The following is an 18,803-nucleotide window of genomic DNA, read 5'->3' as shown; positions in this document are numbered from 1 at the left end:
TCTTCCCCCACTTGTTTTTATTTTGCTAGGTTATTTTTGAGTGAATCCATGCATTATATTGTAAACATAAATTCTTGATTATCTGTCTATAATTGATAGTGAAATTGCAATTATGTTGAAAAAGACAAGAAACAGGCCTACCTAACAAAATTGGCAATTTTATAACGTTATCTAACAGTCCGTATTTAAATTTATCTAGTTGTATCAAGAGTATTTTTAATAGTTGGCTTTCTTTGAATCTGTATGCAAACAAGAAATCTGCACATTGTTTGTGGTTAATCATTAAGTCTCTTGTAATCTATAGCATCTACTCTTGCCTTTTAAAAATTTTACTCTATTTATTGAAGAATAGACCACATTTTGGATTTGACAAATGCTTCCTTTTGGTAGTAGGTAGCTTCTTCTAATAACCCTGATATCTCCTATAAATGGAAATTAGATCTAGATGATTATTTAGATACAAGTTCACTTCTTTGACAGTTGTACTTCAGAGGTGATGCTGGAAGCTATTATCTCTTGCAGTTTCTGTGGGCAGGAATTTGGGAGCATCTTGGCTGGGCAGTTTTGGCTTGGATTCTCTCCTAAGATTGCAGTGAGATGTTGACTGGGGCTATAGTCACTAGAAGGTGTAACCAGGGTTGGAGAATCTATTCCAGGGTGGCTCCCTTACAGGGCTGGCAATTGTAGTTCCACTGTTGAGGAGAGATCTCAGTTCTTCTTAGCATGGGCCTTTCAAAAGTGTTGCTTCACTATTCTGACAGCTTGGTGGTTGGCTTCTCTCAGGGCAGATGATCCAAGAAAATAAGATGGAAGCTGCAGTATCTTTATGACCTAGCCTTGGTGGTCAGTCACATTATCACATCTACAATATTCTGTTGGTCGCAAAGGCCATCCTTGAATCATTGTAGGATGGCATGGATGCCAGGAGATGAAAATTACTGGGGACCACCTTAGAGGCTAGCTACTATAAATGATTTTAACTTAAAATTAAAAGTACAGGATTTATATGTTTTTGATCCTGTACTTGTCTTTGTTTTTATACTAAAAATCTTGGTTCCTAAGAAATTAACATGTTCTGTAATAAACATATAATTTGATAACAATGTTAATATTAGTTACTAAGAAGACTACTAAATACAGTTTAAGATTTCTTATTGGTTCTTTTTGTCCTTAGCATATGCCCCACTAGGGATAATGTAGTCAGAATATCGTAATCAGTTTATGTGGTATAGACAGTTTGATACACATTTAGGTTCATCTGTTTCTAATTTTTCATATTTTTTTTAACCTTTTCGGTTTGATGATGTATAATTAATCATGTAAAACATTTACATGATTCCAGACCCAAAACTGTAAAACAGGGCACATTCAGAGTAGTCTCCCTGTCATTCCTTTTTCCAGTTCTCTCCCTTACCAGGGGACAACTGTTTGTTTTTTTGTGTGTGTTCATCCTTTCAGGTTTTCTTTGCTACATATTCACCCTCCCCCTTTTACATAAAAGATATCATATTAATAACTGCTGTGCTGTTCCTGGTTGTTTTCATTTAATTATATATACTGAAAATTACCCCATATCAGTAGATATGGCTGCACAGTACTCTACTGTGTGGATGTATCATAGTTTATTCAGTTAGTCTCCTGATAGATGCTTGCATTGTTTCCAGTCTTTTGCTGTTAGAAATAATGCTGCTTTGAATAGCTCTCTGCCTACATCATCTTGTATTTTAGTCAGTGAATTTTGGGAACAGGCTCCTAGAATTGGGCTGGTTAGGTCAGAGAGAATTGGGAATGCTAAATGTGAGTAAGCTAGATATTGCCAGATTCCTAGCAGTGTATGAGAGCGTTCCTTACAGCTCTGCCACTAGAGTCTGGTGTTATACTTTTGGATTGTTGTCAGTTTGTTACTGTGGTGAAGTTTTAGTTTGAGAAATAAATTTTTATTATGAGCAAGCTTAAGCGACTTCCCATTGGTTTAAGGGCAATTGGTTGCTGCTTGTTTTGTGTGTGTGCATTGTGGGGGTGATCTGGGTTCTCTCTCTTATTTTGCCCACTTTTCTATGAGGTTATTAATCTTTTTCTTTTCAACTTAGAGAAACTTTTATAGTGGGTATAAGTAATTTATCTGAAATATAAGGTGCTAATGATATTTTGCCAGTTTGCTATATTGTTCTAAATTTGCTTATAGTGTTTTCAGCCATGCAGTAGGTTTTTGTTTTTACATAGTCACATTATAAGTCCTTCCCACTTGTTGCATCTTGGTTTGTTTGGATTCTCAGTTAGAATTTCCCCACTCTGAGGTTATTAAGAAATTCATGTTTAAAAAAAAATACTTTCATGGTTTTATTTTTTCTATTTAGAACTCATTCACTTGCTTTTTATGCTGGTATGTGTTGTGAGAAACAGACCAGTTTTGACTATTTCTGTCTGGCTATTAGAGTTGTCCCAATATTGCTGATTTATTAGTCAGTCTTTTCTCCCACTGAATTGATGTGATGCTGTCTTATCATTTACTGAAGTTTTGTATGTACCTGGGTTTAGTTCTGGATTTCTGTTTTATTTCATGTTCCTTTCGCAGTATCACACTTTTTAATTATAGAATTTCACTCTTCTGTCTTAAGCTGTCTGGGCCAGCAGAGCCTAGTACCTACCCCATCTTTCTCTTTCAGGTATTTTCGTTGCAGTTCTTACTTAGTTATTTTTCTGTGTGGATATAACATCAGCTTATGTAACTGTAGGAAGAAAACAAGGTATTTTTTTAAAATTGAACTTTAATTTATAAATTACTTTTGGAAAATCAGTATCTTTATCATGTTGAGCCTTCCTAAGAATGTGTCCATTTTTTTCATTTATAGTTTTTTGCCTTTTAAAAGTGTTTTGTAATCAATCTCTGAAGTATTTTGCACGTTTCTTAAATTAAAAAAAATTTATTTATTATAAATGGGATCTCCATTTTTTTCCTCTTAACTGGTAGTTATGTTAATGACTACTGTATGTTTTATTTCTGCTATTTTCCTAAATTATGTCACTGTTTTTAACAATTTTTTTAATTGAATGTGTATGTCTTTTCAAAGGACAAAAGTTCATGTCATCTGCATATAGAGATTGTTTTAGTTCTCCTACTTCAATTCTTACTCTAATTCAGTACTATCTAGTAGAAATAGAATGAGAGACATTATATTTTAATTTAAAATAATCTGTTAGTCTCATTTTTTAAAGCTGTGTTAATTTTAATAATATTTTTATTTAACCTAGTTTATCAGTAGATTATTTCAATATGTAACCATATAACAAATTATCAAGATATTTTATTTTTTAGTTGTTGTAGTAAGTTTTTGAAATCCAATGGTATGTTTTACACTTCAGGCACACTTGTACACATTCATATGTTCAGTAGCCACATGTAGCTAGTAGTAACTGTCCTGGGCTGTGCAACTCTAGATACTCTCTGTGTAACTGTGTTACTTAATACCGTCAAAGATAGTGAGATAGATGGATCAAATATATAATCTTTGATAATCTACTTTAAATTCAGTATCATCAGTATATTTCCATATCAGTATCATACCTCTGCAGTGTTTTTCACAGTGCATGGTATGGTATAGGTGTACCATAATAACCCATTTGTTTGTTTGTTTGGTTTGGTTTCTTTGCTTAATGTTTTTAGGTATTTTTTATTACATTTATTTTAGTGAACATGCTTATAGATAAATCTTTTCTGTCTTTATTTCCTTGTGCTAATTATCTCTAAAAGCCTTTGCTACATAAAAGGGTACATGATTTTTAAAGCTTTGGGTGCATGTTGCCAAATTATATTTTGTAAATATACCAGTTTACTACTGGCACTATGTAATAGTGTCTGTTTACTGCACACCTTTGGTAATACTGTGTAATTTTTCTTTTGAAATATTTTCCCTTTAGTTAAAAGTGGTATATTGTTTGATTTGTATATTTTAATTAATAGCGAGATTAAATACATAGGCTTTTTTGTATATTGACAGTTAATTTTGGTTTTCATTTTCTCTTGTAGTACTGGTCTTTTTTGGTACTAATTTGTAAGACTTTGTTTTATATTAAGAAAATTAATCTGTTATGTTGCAAATATGTTTCTTTAGCTTGTCATTTATTTGCCTTTTGTCTGTATTGCATATTTATTTCTTATATATGTGTTTCTAAATTTTTATTTAGTGAAATTTGTCAGTTTTTTAATAGGTTTGTTTTTGGTATAATTCTCAATCTCCCTTTGGGGTTATACATTTGTCCCAATACTATTCTGCCTCTTTTTTTTAGTTCACTGATTTAAAATGGCTGTTTTCATAATTAGTAGATATGTATTTGGGATTTTATTTCTGGTGTATATTATATGCATTTTCCTGCCTGTCCCAGTAGTACAATAGGTCATATTTCTGGTAGGGCAAGTGTTTATTTTCAGAAATGTTTTGGCTGATACTCTGGTTTTGTTTTCTTCAAGGTGAACTTTAGAATTTGTCAAGTTAAGTGTTCTTTCAGCAGAAGAAAATGAAAACAAATCATTGGTCCTTTTATTGAAATTGCATTAAAATACAGAATTTTACAATCTAGTGACTCCTTAATAAATTTGTATAATCATTAAAGTTTATTTCTACTCGTTTGTAGTATTTTTTTTCTATTGCAGAGTCATTTAAATTTTACTTTCTAATTGTTTCTGATTTTAATTTCTTATTGTTGATGGCATATATGAAGTCTTTTATTTTTTGTGTATGACTTTTTTTTTACTATTATTCTTTTGGATCTTTTAGGAATGTCATCTCACCTACCAATAATCATGTTTTTGTCACTTTCAATGTTTATACTTTGTTTTTAATTTTACTTACTAACTTCTAGAATAGTTAGTAATAATGAACATTCTTGTCTTGTGTACAACACCTGGCATTTTGCTATTAAATATGACAGTAGTTGTTGGTTTCAGAGAGGTACCATTCTAAACTTTTAAGAAAATCCTTCTATTGTAAGTTAACTTTCTTGGGGTGGGGGGCACATTGCACAGCTTACAGGATCGAACCTGGGCCCTGGCCATGAAAGCACCAAATCCTAACCACTGGACCACCAGGGAATTCCCTTTGCTCTGCTTTTAATCAGGCGCTGATCATGAACTTTTTTCAGATGCCTATTTTAGCTGTTGATAGCTTTTCTACTTTGAAAGATGTATTGAATTTTATTAGCTTTTCAGTTCTTGAATTGATAAATTAAACTGCCTGATTGAGATATTTGTAGATATAGCTTTAGATTCAACTTGTGCAAGTTTCATTTAGGAACTTTGAATCTACCGTGTGTATGTTTTGTATGTGCTATGTGCTGTTTTAGGTTTTACTAGCAGGATTAATAAGCTTGTTTTATAAACTAAAGTTGTAATTTGTATGCTTTTAAATGCTCTGGAGCTATATAAAAGAATTAAATTATATGTTTATTGAAACTCAATAGAAGTCATCTAAAGCCCAATTGGGCCCAGACTCTTTTTTTATTAAAGGTAATTCTTGTAACATCTTTACATTTTCTTTGATGAACTATACTGATTTTATTCAGCTTCTGCTCAGAGACAATTTGTTCAATATGTAAAACAGCTAAGAATTATGTTAACATTAATCATACCCAGAAACCATGCAGTGTGGAAATTAGCAGTGTTGATTTCATATCATAGCAGTTTTCTTTGGGGGAAGAAAAACTGGTTAGATATTTCCTTGGGATGGTATTGATATTAAATTCAGAGAAAAGGGGATGGACGTTATTAATTGACAAAAGTAGCACTTCTAGCGGAAACTGGCACAGCAGTATAAAGCTATTACACTCCAATAAAGATCAAAAGAAAAAAAAAGTAGCAGTTCTTTTCAAGGATTAATTTTCTCCCCATCATTTTATTTTTCAAAAATTTGAACCTATAGAAAAGTTGTAAGAATAAAATCTTTAATGTATTAATTATTCTTGTTCTTAGGTGCATTTTATCTGGTGTTTGAATATATGGACCACGATCTGATGGGACTACTGGAATCAGGCTTGGTTCATTTTAATGAAAATCACATAAAGTCATTTATGAGACAGCTCATGGAAGGTCTGGATTATTGTCATAAGAAGAACTTTTTGCATCGAGATATTAAATGTTCAAATATTCTTCTAAATAATAGGTATGATATGAGTTTGATATATATGTTTAAAATGAGTCTTATGTAATGTATACCTTGATTCTGTTAAAATTTTAAATTGTAAATTTAGTTTTTTACTCATTAAACTGTTTTAACATACTGTTACAGCTTGGGCTATGTCTGAAGTTGTGTTAAAAATACTTCAGTTAATTAACTTCCAGTAATAGTTTGTAACGTATGTAAAATAATACTTCGTTGACTTGTTGAAATTCCATCCATCTCCTCAGTCCAAGCAATTTAATAGAATTAATTGGATCAAACCTCTGAAGAACTTTACAGTCCCTTTAACCTTATATAAATAGGGGTTTTGGAGTCAAAAAGACCTGAGTTTGAATCCATATAATAGTTTGAATCTCTATACTAGTATACATAAGCCATATACTAGTTTAAGTGACCTTGGGCAAACTACTTAACCCCTCCTTTTTCTTTTGTTGTTGTTGCTCAGTAACAGCTGTCATACTTCCATGGGGGAGAGGCAAGGAGGGAGGTAATAAAGATTATAGTGCAAGCGCCCCCCCCCCCCATTTGATATTCTTCCAAATAATGTGAATGGTTCTGTAATAATTAATAATATGATTTCAGTTTTAGGTTAAGAATAGATTTTAGCATCTTTTTTAATTTGGAATTTTTTAATAAAATAATCATCACAGTTTTAAAGTGAACTTTTTTTGAACTGTGTATATACATGTACATACATACATACATATATATTCAAAGTTTATGGTAAATATTTTATTGGCAGTGTAACTTGAACTCTGATAATTCTGTTGTAATTGGACTATTTAAGTGAGGCATGCCTGGTCCTGATTTTAGTTAGTACAAAGTGTTCTGTAGAGCACCTAAGTCACTAAGAACTGAAAAATTAAACATAAATTTAAAATGATGTACTTCAGTTCTTGTGCATCATTGGCTGGAATTGAACAAGTAATTTGTTTTATTACTAAAGTGGTACGAATTACCTCATTTTGTTTTATTTTCATTGAAGTGTACTTTTCTAAATAGGAACTGAATAGTACTTAGAAACTGTTATATTAGTACTATTATTATATCTAATAATATACTATATGTATCATAATAATATAATAACAGTACTAGTGTGATAGTAGCTGAAATTATCCAAAGAAAAGTACTAATTTGGGACCTTATATTATGAGTTTATCTGTTTGCCTTTTTCTGTAGAACCTTGGGTACTATAGTGTAATCAAAGTTACAGTTATATAAGTGAATTTCTGGTTAGTTCTAGGAATAGAACATGAATGTGTATGATCAATTCAGAGTAGACTAATACTTTTTGTTCATTTTACCTTACTTCCACCAGAGGGCAGATAAAGCTTGCAGATTTTGGACTTGCTCGATTGTATAGCTCAGAAGAAAGGTAAGAATATTTTCAAATGAGTATTATAGGCATTAGTGACCAATTTTAGAAGCTATATTAAGAATATTTTATTGATGGTTTATTTTTTAACAAAAGGGAAATTTTCTTTTCATGGTTAAATACATGAAATAATGAAGTTTTATACCATGTTGGGTTGACTATTTTAATTTCAAAATTTTATACATTAAACAATGTAAAAAGATTTCTTAATACTTAGAGGTAAATATAATTTCTTGTAAAATGTGTTGTTTTAAATGTTTCTTAAATGAATTTAGGGATTTTAAAAAAAACCATGCTTAAATTTCTAATGCATATCCAGATGTTAAGATGTTTGTAATTTTTGTGTTTAATGAAAACCTTAGTAAATGCTTTTTGTGTTACGTGTTTAAATTTATATATTTTGTTTTAATTATTATTTTGGACTTCCTTAAAAGATTGTTTTTAACCATAGTTACATCTGTGGTTGTGTGTGTTTGTTTCTATAGAATCTTTCATTTAAACAAACTGTTGTGAGGAAGTTCAGTGTCTAACTTCTTTATGTGGAGCTTCTGTGGCTAAAGTTGGGATTTATATCCCATTTGGCTCCTTTTGTGCCTGATGGTAGTGAAATATGACTTATCTTATTAGGATTATTCTTATTAGGATTATTAGAAGAATAATATGGAATTTCCAAATAACGTACTTTTGTGAAGTAGTGAATTTTATGTAAACTATGAAATTAATCGCGTTTACTATCTCCAGTTTCGCCCATTCCTTTCATCAGACAGCACTGTTTCTTTATATATATATAATATATATACATATATGTATAAATTATTTTCATATGACAGTTCTATAATTTATTTAGTGTAGTTATAATTGGATATAATAAAATATCAGTTATTTGGAATTCTTAGCAATAGGTATTTTATGTTCACTTTGCCAGAATCTTTGCCAGTTTCTGGTTAGTTGAAAAAAGAATCCCCCTTTTGAATTTTTTTTTTTAGAGTGAAAAGTTTGTTAATTTTTTAATCTTGCAGTACATGTGACATAATTCTGAGAATTATTTTTAGTGTTTAGAGGTTTTTAAATGGTGTGTTTTGGATACATTAGAGTTCTTTTAAACTCTATGGTGTGGACAGGTTGTTATGCACAGTCCCCTGTACCTACCTTTAGCCAAAGCTTTTCTACCTTTATTTGTTTTACCTACTACACTTTTAATTAATATTTTATTTTAAGAAAGGGTTGTATGTTTTTGCTTGTTTGTTTGTTTGAACTTGTTCTAGAACTTAACAGCTATAACCCTTATTTTGCATTTGAGAGAATGGAGACCTAGAAAGGGTTGGGTGACTTCAAAGATCCAAAAATATTTGTTAGTATCATCAAGAGTGTATAGCTCAAAGTTTCCAACTCCTGATTATTTATTCTTTCCATTGTATATAATAGTGCCTTTTGATAGAATTTGAAGGAAGAAAATAAATTGGCTCATAAGTGTACTTAATCCAAAGTGTTACTTGACGTATACTTTTTGAATGACTAAATTTCAGTGACTATTCTTTAGGGGGAAATTCTGTTTAATTAAGGATTTTATCTTAGCTGGTTAACTGAGATTTCACTGTAGTTTGGTTATCCTTTCTTAATACAAGCATATGTCTGTCATACATTGACTATAAATCCCTTTCTTCTTGTTTTCTTGTTAGGTTTCAGTGGAGATAGAGAACAGCTAAATTACCATTTTCCATCTCATAGATTCTTTTTATACAGATATTTGTTCACATTAGGATAGATATGTTCCAGAAAAACTGACTGTAGAGCCAAGTTTTATATGTCAAAATCCATTTTCCCAGTGATTTTTTTTTTTTTAATGGAATGTTGTGTTTCAGTGGAGTGTCAGGGGTGTGTGGCGTGTTCACTGAGCCTTGGTCCCTATTGCCTTGCTGAATTGATATAAGAATTTGAACATATGGAAGTAGGAAATTTAAAATCCTATAACTTTGCATCGTCGGGTGATGTATACTGAAATTTTCTGCTTAATCAAATTTGTAAGTTAAAAATTAGTATATCATTTTGTTTTATAAGCAAATATCCTATCCTTTAAGGTTATATACTTCTTTAAAACTACTCTTTTTCAGATTTGAATAATTCCAGTTTCTTTGAAATCTGTTAGAGAAGTAGGCTTAATTTAATGGAATGACTTTAACATACACATATTGTTCTAGTAAATTTTAATAACATACTGAAATTCAGTGCCTTTAGCAGATTCACTGTATTATCCCAAGTTTTCTAGATGTTTCTTGAAATAAATATACAGCAAATGATTTCTATTCATATTTCTTTGTTATTATAAGCAGAAAGAAACCATAATACCCCCATCCAAATAGTAAGACACTTTGAAGAATTTTCTAAGTAATCAACTATTACAGATAGAATGGAATGTTCAAGAAATTATTGCAGGTTTATTTTTGTTTTTTTCAAAATAGAGCAGATTTCAGCTTATCACTGTCATAACATCAACTACATCTCTCTCACTTATTCGATTTGGCATATCTTTTTTGAATTTGAGGAAAACTGGGTGGAGCTGCAGCGAGTATGTAGGAACATGGGGTTGGGGCTGACCAATATGTGACCAATATGCTGTCATGTATGCTACAGTAGAAGAAAGGAGGAGAACCACTGGGCTGAAATTAAGGGGGAAATGATTCCTTAAAACTTGAATCATTTTCTTGTTTTGAACATCAGTATTCATGCTTTTGCCCTATTTGGCCTTGGGAAGTATAGAACTTGAGAACAGAGGCTTTTGTCCCATTTCTTCATATCTATTCAGTTTTTCAGTAGCTGTTTTAAGTCCAACTTTTCCCAAGACTTTTAGCCACAACGATAAACCCTTTTCTGAGTTTTTACTTTACCAAGTCTTTGCTCCAATGCTTTTCCAAGTAATGGAATTTCTTTTTCTCTTTATGTGACCATCTCATATGAAAAAATATGCACTTTACATCTAAGTTGAAATTAATTTCACTTTCTAGAGAAAAGAACCATAACTTAACATGTTTACTTTTTATATGTGAAGAACCCTCTAAATCCTTAGGCCCAAATCAGGATACTTTGGCTCTAGTCATGGCATTGCAATTTTACCAGTCGTGAAATATTGGACAAGTTGTTTAATCTCTCTGTATCTCATTATTCTCAACTTTAAGATGAAGGATTTCAGATCTCTAAGATATTTACAGTGTATTGAAAAACATTTCCTTCATGGTTCTGAAAGTTACAAGTGAACAAAATAGATTTTTAAACATTTTCAAAGCAATATTGCCATCTAGTGGCTTTTCATAAAATTGCCATTAAAACCAAAAGTAAATTTTTCCAAACCTATGGGTAGGGTGTGAATGGAAGAATTACCTCTTGCTGCTTGTCCAGGGACTAGATGAAATGATATTCAGAATTAAAATTGCCTACTTAGTGCTGGTCTTTTTACTTGTGTTCTTGTCTTCACTAGAGCTAGAATTGTAGTTATTTTAAAGACAGGAATCATTATTTTAAACTTTTGTGTTTTATATGCCTTAAAACATAAAACACCTTCATAGTAACTGCTTGATTCTGATCCTTCAAATGGTATATTAATTATATTAATATTTTTAGCCCTTCAAATATTTTATTTTGCCAAATAAAGTATGCTTTAGTCTTCTAGCAAGTTGTGTGATATTTCCATTTCTGAATCTCCCTTAAGGATCTTTATGTATCTAATAAAGTCTATAAATAAGAAATATTTTGATAGCATCAAATATTTAAAATTACCTGAGATTTCTTTTTTTTAGTTAATTTTATGTTTAATGATAACAAAAAATATTGTCATCAAAAAATCATTAACAACAACAGCAAAATGCTACCAGACATCTGAACACCTTCCTTAACCCATCTCCACTTCTAAATCTACCACCTCATACAATAAAAGATCCACTTCTAAGCAATGACCCTGGAGTGTTACAAAATGTTCAACTATAAAAGCCAAAGTAAACTTTCATAGGATGATCTACTCATTGCCAAAGAAAAGCAACATATAAACTTCAAAAAGATCTTCCATTGCAAGGAAGGAATTACCTGAGATTTCACATGAAAGTTTTATTATATATAAGTCTGATGACTTTACACCTTAGTATCTTGTTAACCACATTAAGGTAGAAGGTTTGAAAAATAAATGTTGTTGATGTCACTTCCATAGTGGACAAAGAAATAGTGTCTGCTGTCTTTTCAAAAACTGTTAATGAGACTTATTTACAGATGAAGATATTTAGTAGAAATTGAAATTCAAAAAAATGTCGAGACCATTATTTCTGGATTTTTCTAGGTTAGTTTCTGGCCATCCAAGAGTAACAGCTTGTTGGAGTTACTGTTTTCTTTTTCTAGTTTAATGTCAGAGGGATTTTATGTGTGTGTGTTTTGCTAGGTTATGGAATTTATTGCTTGGAATTTAACTTTAATTGTGGAAATAAATTGGAGTGGTTCTTTTTCTATTTTTAGAGTGTTCTTTTTAAAGTATTGATTTATTCTGTAACACCTAAGAACCTCAGTATATGTTTTTCAATCCTGTTTTTTTTTTTCAGTAAGAATGAATTTGTTTTTTGTGAAAAGACTGGGTAGATATCTCCATAATGTAATTTTTCTTAAGCCCATGAAAGGGGAAAAAAATAAAGAAGTGTGGTGTCATACCAGTTTGTGTTTTCTCTTTGTCATCTAAACAAGACCATCTTTAGGATGTTGACGATGGATAGCCAAACCTAGTAGAGCAAGTTCTAAATGTTCAGTTTTGAGGATTCTGGATTTTATTTATGTGTCTAACTTCGGATGATCTACTTTCATTATTACGTCAATACTTCAGGTTTCTTGGGATTTAAATGTCCTAGTTTCAGAACAGTTTCCATGTCTTATGCTTTTGTCTTTACATTGGTAAACACAACATCCTAATCATACCATGTAATATTTTCTTGATAATACTATAAATGATTATTGAATTGGGTGATTCGAGATTGACCTTATTCTCTGCTAACTCCAGTCACCTTGGAATTTTCTTTTATGATTAAAGTCCTTCTGTCTGCATACTTTCTCAGTGTTTGCTTTTTCCTCATTAAGCACTAAGGTAAAAAGTGAGGCATGGCACCTATTTCACAAAAGTTTTGAGTAAATTATCATGGATTTTTCCTTGACTTTAATAAAACAATCTTTCATTGTCTTTTGTCAGTATTAACTTTAAAAAGTATATTAAAAAACGTATTTAAAAAAAAACGCATTTAGAATGTTTAATAAAAACATTTAAAACATAATTATAGTACCACTATTTTCTTGAAAGATTTTTTTGCCAGCTCTATTCTCTCCCTGGCTCTATCTCCTAGCTCTAGAAAATGAGCATTTGCTCAGCCTTCTCAGGGAACTGAGAGTTCAGTGTGGGCAGAGCAAGAACCAAGTCATACTTTTGTAAGTCTTGTGTGGATATTCTCCCAGAGGCAGCAGTGTATATTGAAGGTGTAAACATTGGCATTTTATTTTATGCTATCACTTGACTGCGCTTGGGAAAGTAGATTGACCTTATAAGTCTGCAAGCAAGGGCAATCAGTTAGAAAGCTGTTGCAGTAAACCTAGGTAGGATGTGGGGGGACTTCCTGGGCAGCCTAGTAGTTAAGATTTCACTTTCCTATGCAGGGGATTCGGGTTCGATCCCTGGTCAGGAGCTAAGATCCCACATGCCTTGCAGCCAAAAAACCAAAACGTAGTAGAAATATGAAAGACAGACCAATCCCTGGTTTCATTTACATGGTCATGTACATGGTCATGAAAGAAGGTAGACAGCAAATCTGTTGGATACAGGAAAGAATTTAAAGTACTCAGTGCTACAAAGCAAATAAAATAGTGTCTGTAGGGTCACTATGAACTTGGGGGTGGCTGCTTGGGTGATTTTAGTGAAGGCAGTTAGGATAGAATTCTCTGAGAAGTACAATTGAGCGTAGACCTGACTGATGAGAAGAGGATAACTTAATGAAGACTTAGGCAGATAACATTCCAAGTAGAAGGAACTCAGCAACTGCAAGGTCTGGGAACAGACTTGGAAAGTTTAAGGGCCAAGATGTTGCCCAGTGTAAAAATAGGAAGTGAGATACTCCAGGGTACAGTCTTATCACCTGAGGTAAAGTTTAAATTTTATTTAGTTGCAGTGGGAAATCACTGGATACTTTAAGCAGCTAATTGATATGACCTGATTTTATGCTTAAAAAATTTAAAAGTGGGGGAGGAAGGCTAGAGATGGAGGCAAGGAAAGTAGTTAAGAGAGTGTTGCAGTAGCACCAGAGAAAAGATTATAGTGGCTCAGACTAAAAGTTGTTAATGGCTCAGATTTCCTTGAAATCGTGGGAAATGGTTGGATTTAGGATCTATTTGGATATAGAGTTGACAGAAGTTGTTGATAGATTAGATGTGAGATTTTTAAGGAAAAAGGAATCAAAGTTGACTCCTGGATTTTTGACCTTGGAAGTTGGGTTGGTGTTAAAAATAGGTCCCAGATTTCTTTTGTAGTTTTGGTAGGTGTTTATGTAGTAGATTTTGAAGGAGACGTGGCATTTGGGCATACGATGAATTTAGTAAGCTGTACTCTTTCCATGTTTTTCTCAAAACTAGGTTATGCTCTAAAAGGAATGTGTAGACTTTATATATTGTTGGAAGAGTGAAGCATTTTAGAGCTAACTTAGGTATTTCCTTTTATATGATTCTTTTTTCATTTCTTAGAAGGATCTTTAACAAAGTTATCAACTGTGGTTTGTGAATTTTAATTTGGATTATCCAGAATCTCCAAATACTTCAAGGGCCTGATATCGTGTTCTGATTGTCTGTTTTGCCTTTTACCTGTTCAGACCAGACAGGAGGCTTGAGCTGCCTGCCAGCCTGATAGCCCTTAAGGCAGTGCCCACTTTGTTAGGCACATAGTGCTGCTTGTGGGGCGGCAGGGTAGGAAAGATCATAACCGTACCACACCTCCCCTGATGGCCTCAGACTTCAGGGCAAAGTGTTGGACTCTGTTACTGAGCAGATAATCTTTGATCTCTGTTTTGTTGATATTTCATTGACTATAAAGAGAAATGTTGGGATGGCACTTTGTTTTATAAAAAATATACATCAGTTTGAATAATTATTTACTTCATAAATGAAAGAATTTCCACAATTTAGAGTTTTAAAATTGAGCTTTCTATATCAGATTTTACAGTTGAAAGTTTCTGGTCTTTACGTAGTTCTTATTTTTCTTCTGACAGAAACTAAGCATTTGGATATATTTGGAAAAGGTATTAATTGATACACATTAAATACTTTTGTGATACACCTAGAAGTATATTTCATCTACTTTTGTGTTTAATCATGTTTGAAAATGTACTAAATATTTTCACTTCTGAATTTGATGAGAGTTAATAAAAAAAGTGAACTAGTCAAATTTTAACTGCTAAAGTTGACTATGTTCTAAATGTTGCCTACAACTTGATATATAGTATTGTTTAAAAAAAACAGTTCAGCTGAGTAAATTTGAAGATCTAATTGGTTTTATTAAACACTTTATGAATCAGACAGCATCCCATCTAGCAAGTAGAAAGGAGCTCCAAGGAGCTATACAAAGTGGAAGATTTTTAAATACTGAAGAGGGCAGGAACAAGGAAATTATACTAGCAAAAATCAGATTGGTTGTGGCAAGGTCACTTTCCTTTAGGGATGGTAGGGGTCTTTGTGGCAGATTACCTCACTAGTGCTGACCAGGAAATTCCAGATGGATTGGTTAAGATGACTTTCCTGGGAGGGGCTGAATTTGCATTTAGGTTAGGTATGGAGTCTTGGTTCACTGGTGTAGGACTTACACAAGTAACTCCATTTTGGATCTGTTGTTTCTTTTTGATAATCTTTTATTTAAATATAAAATTTACTAACCTTAATTTGTGTAATTTCTCCACATAATTCAGCATACTTTTATTTTTTTAAATATATTTTAGAACATTTCTAAACATAAAAAGATAAAAAATTATTTACTGACAGATTTACATTAATTTAAACATTTTTCTTGAGGCCATAGATACCTAATTGTATCTTAGAAACAAGACCATAGCAGTTTCATATGCTCATAGACCCTTGAAATGTTTTAGAAAGCTACTTATAATTTTCTCACACTTCGTTCCTCCACCCAGCTAATTCATGTATGTCACCTAAAGTTGCAGGGCCATGTACGTTAAAAGGTCTGCCCTATGCCCAGCATTGTTCTGGGCTTAGTGTGTGGGTACTAGTTTTTTTCATAATAAAGAATGGTCTCTGAGGTCTTTTGATTTTCTGGGAACAGAAAGAACAAAATAGTTCAGTACAGTGGTAGTATGGTGTAAATTTAAGAATATGAAAATAAATCTTTAAAAATAAATCTGTTAATAAGAGATTAGACTTTATGGAGTTGGGTCTTTCACTGTTTTAAAGGAGGTATAGGTTTGAATGAGAAAAATGGGAAGGAATTTCAGATTTCAAAGGAGTTGACATAAAGAGGTGAACATATTTTTAAATGATTCAATCCAGCTTAATTAGAATAGCTAGAGTTTGAGTTCCTTCTTATGTGACGGTAAGTGATGCTAGTAAAAAGAAGCAAAAATCACTAAGAAAAGTAATTTAGTAATATTAGAAAAATCTAATCCTATTTGGCTATTGAAAACATACTTCTTAGACTATCCTCTATTTTCACAATTTATACCAAGGTCAAGTATCCTTTTTTCCTGGCTTTGGCACACTATAATCCTATCTGTGGTAGTGCTGTGATGTCCAGGTTGATGGCTTATAGTATAAGTGTTTAAACTATTTGGAGAAATTTGGCTGTGGGGAAGCAGGCTACTGAAGTCTTAGGCTGCCTGGAACTTCAGACCTACAGTTGGCAAGAGAGAATTGCTTTATAAATTATATGCTCTTTCTTTTTACTTCCCCAAACTGGTCCAAGTCCAAGCCAACCTCAGGTAACTGGGCTTGGAATACAGTCCTTGTGATTTGGAGGATATTTGGAAAGAAAGAGACGTTTAGAATTGACCTGAAAACATACATGATCACACAGATCAGTCGAAGAACTACCTCTAACTTCTTAGACCCTCTTTATTCATGTGAATCAGCTGTAACAGGATCATTCTCTGAGGAGTGAAAACACTTATACAACTTACTAGATAATCTTTTCTATGACAGAGTGGTGGTTGTGTGTGTGTGTGTGTGTGTGTGTGTGCGTGTGTATCTCTTCATTGTTAGAAGGTGACAAAGGAATGATCTGATAAAGTATCTTACCTATTGCTCGTGATTCTTTGCAAAATAGAGCTGAACTACTACAGTATACATTTCTGTACTTTCTATTCACATACCAAAGTGGGTTGAAACGTTGCCAATGAAAGATATGCCCAGTTGAAAACTTTTGTTAGGTGGTTACAATTTGAAGTATATATTAAGGGAATTTTTCAGTTAATCACATTGCTTTCAAGTGTATTTTATGATCATGTATTAGATGTCATAACATGTCTGTAGTTTTAGTTAGCATTGTAGGATTGCTTTGATTAGCCAAAATAATATTTCTTAGGAGAATTTCTCTTATTCTAATACTTACTAACTCTAAAGAGTGCTTTGTGTGTTTTTTAGTCGGCCATATACTAACAAGGTCATCACTTTATGGTACCGTCCACCTGAACTGCTGCTGGGAGAAGAAAGATATACACCAGCTATTGATGTATGGAGCTGTGGGTAAGATAGTCTTAATTGACTGGTTAATTTATTTGAAACTTGGTGGTGAAGTAAAATCATACCATTTGGTAACGATGGGTATTTTTTCCATTAGATGTATCCTTGGTGAACTCTTCACTAAAAAACCTATATTTCAAGCAAATCAGGAGCTTGCACAACTAGAATTAATAAGGTAAGCTTGTGATTGTAATATTTGTAATATCTGTATAGGAAATTAAAATTTTTTCAGGCTTGTGTTTTTAGGAGAACATCATGTTTCTGTTGAAGGCTAATGATTGCTGAATGGAGGAAAAACTAGAATGCAGGCACTTTGATAATTGTTCTGGTAAAATTAAGGATCTTAAAGTCCCTAGATAATTTGTGATTAAATTAATGTGTTTGAGGCCCTAAAGATAAGACTGGGAAAGAGGAGTAAATATGAGGGAGAAGAGAATGAATGGTAGGTTCTGTTTTCCCAGAGTGTGGTGGTATGCAGGAATTAATGTTTGGGGATATTATAAAGAAATACTCTTTTACATACGTATATGCACGCATGTTTATATTGTATATATATATATGTGTGCAGACACACCAAAATACATCCATGTACTTACTAGCATATGTCTTCATTACTAGGAGCCTATTGTAGGACCCAGGTCATATGACATACATGTTAATCATCTTTATCTAATATTTTCAATAAATTTTTTTTTATAAAAGAGCTTTGGTTTTCATAATAATAATATTAATTTGCAACTTTTAAGATTTGCATGAGTGTTTAAAATATGGATGAGAATTTTTAAGAAAGATATTGGTATAAGGCACATATATACCCATATACTGTGTAGGAAATAAAACTTCCTGGAACTTTTAGCTAGTATGACACAAACACCAAGAATTAACAAAGATAGCATGAAAAATTTCTACAGAATATTAATACAAAAATTCTAAAAGGGGTGATTAGCTAGTAGTATGTAATGTTTTATTAAAAATTAACTTGCAGAGTCAAGTAGGGTCATCCTAATAATGCAAGAATGTTTTAGTTTTAGGAATTCCAATTATTATAATTCATCATTTTAATAGACATAAAATAATATGTTTATCTCGATAGGTGTTGAATAGGCATTTGCTGAAATTTATAAACTCCTAAGTGCAGAGAGGCATATTTCTTTAACATGATAAAAACATGTATCAAACTTACTAATATTTAGTGGTGAAATACTAGAAGACATGAATGAGAAAAAGTTGACTTGTAGTATCATTATTTTGAGTGTTTTAGAAGCACCTGCTAATTATCTAGTGGTGTTAGAAAAATGAATCCAATAAGAGGTATAAATAGCGGAACAATGAAGGCAGTACTATCATAATTTGTATCTGATAACATTGTACATGAAGCATGCAAGGAAATCACCTTAAATTCCTTGAATAAAAAGTTTGGTAAAATGGCAAGTGTTAAGAACGTGTGTGTATATACATACATATTTGTGTGTGTGTTGTATACATATACACACAGCATACTAATATATATT

At 32.1% G+C, this 18,803-nt stretch overlaps 1 protein-coding gene across 2 annotated transcripts in view; it reads left to right on the top strand.

Moving 5' to 3' along the window:
• The window catches only part of CDK13 (cyclin dependent kinase 13), a 103,421-nt gene that overhangs the window by 60,814 nt on the left and 23,804 nt on the right, over positions 1-18,803 (top strand). For both annotated transcript variants that reach the window (XM_057731037.1, XM_057731036.1), the window contains exons 6-9: positions 5,966-6,155; positions 7,492-7,548; positions 17,194-17,295; positions 17,390-17,467. In XM_057731037.1, the coding sequence (XP_057587020.1) occupies positions 5,966-6,155; positions 7,492-7,548; positions 17,194-17,295; positions 17,390-17,467 (427 nt within the window). The remainder of the gene's footprint in view (positions 1-5,965; positions 6,156-7,491; positions 7,549-17,193; positions 17,296-17,389; positions 17,468-18,803) is intronic.

The sequence above is a fragment of the Hippopotamus amphibius genome, chromosome 4 (assembly GCF_030028045.1).
Source record: "Hippopotamus amphibius kiboko isolate mHipAmp2 chromosome 4, mHipAmp2.hap2, whole genome shotgun sequence".
Classification (NCBI taxonomy): Eukaryota; Metazoa; Chordata; class Mammalia; order Artiodactyla; family Hippopotamidae; genus Hippopotamus; species Hippopotamus amphibius.
This window is presented reverse-complemented; position numbering and strand designations above follow the sequence as displayed.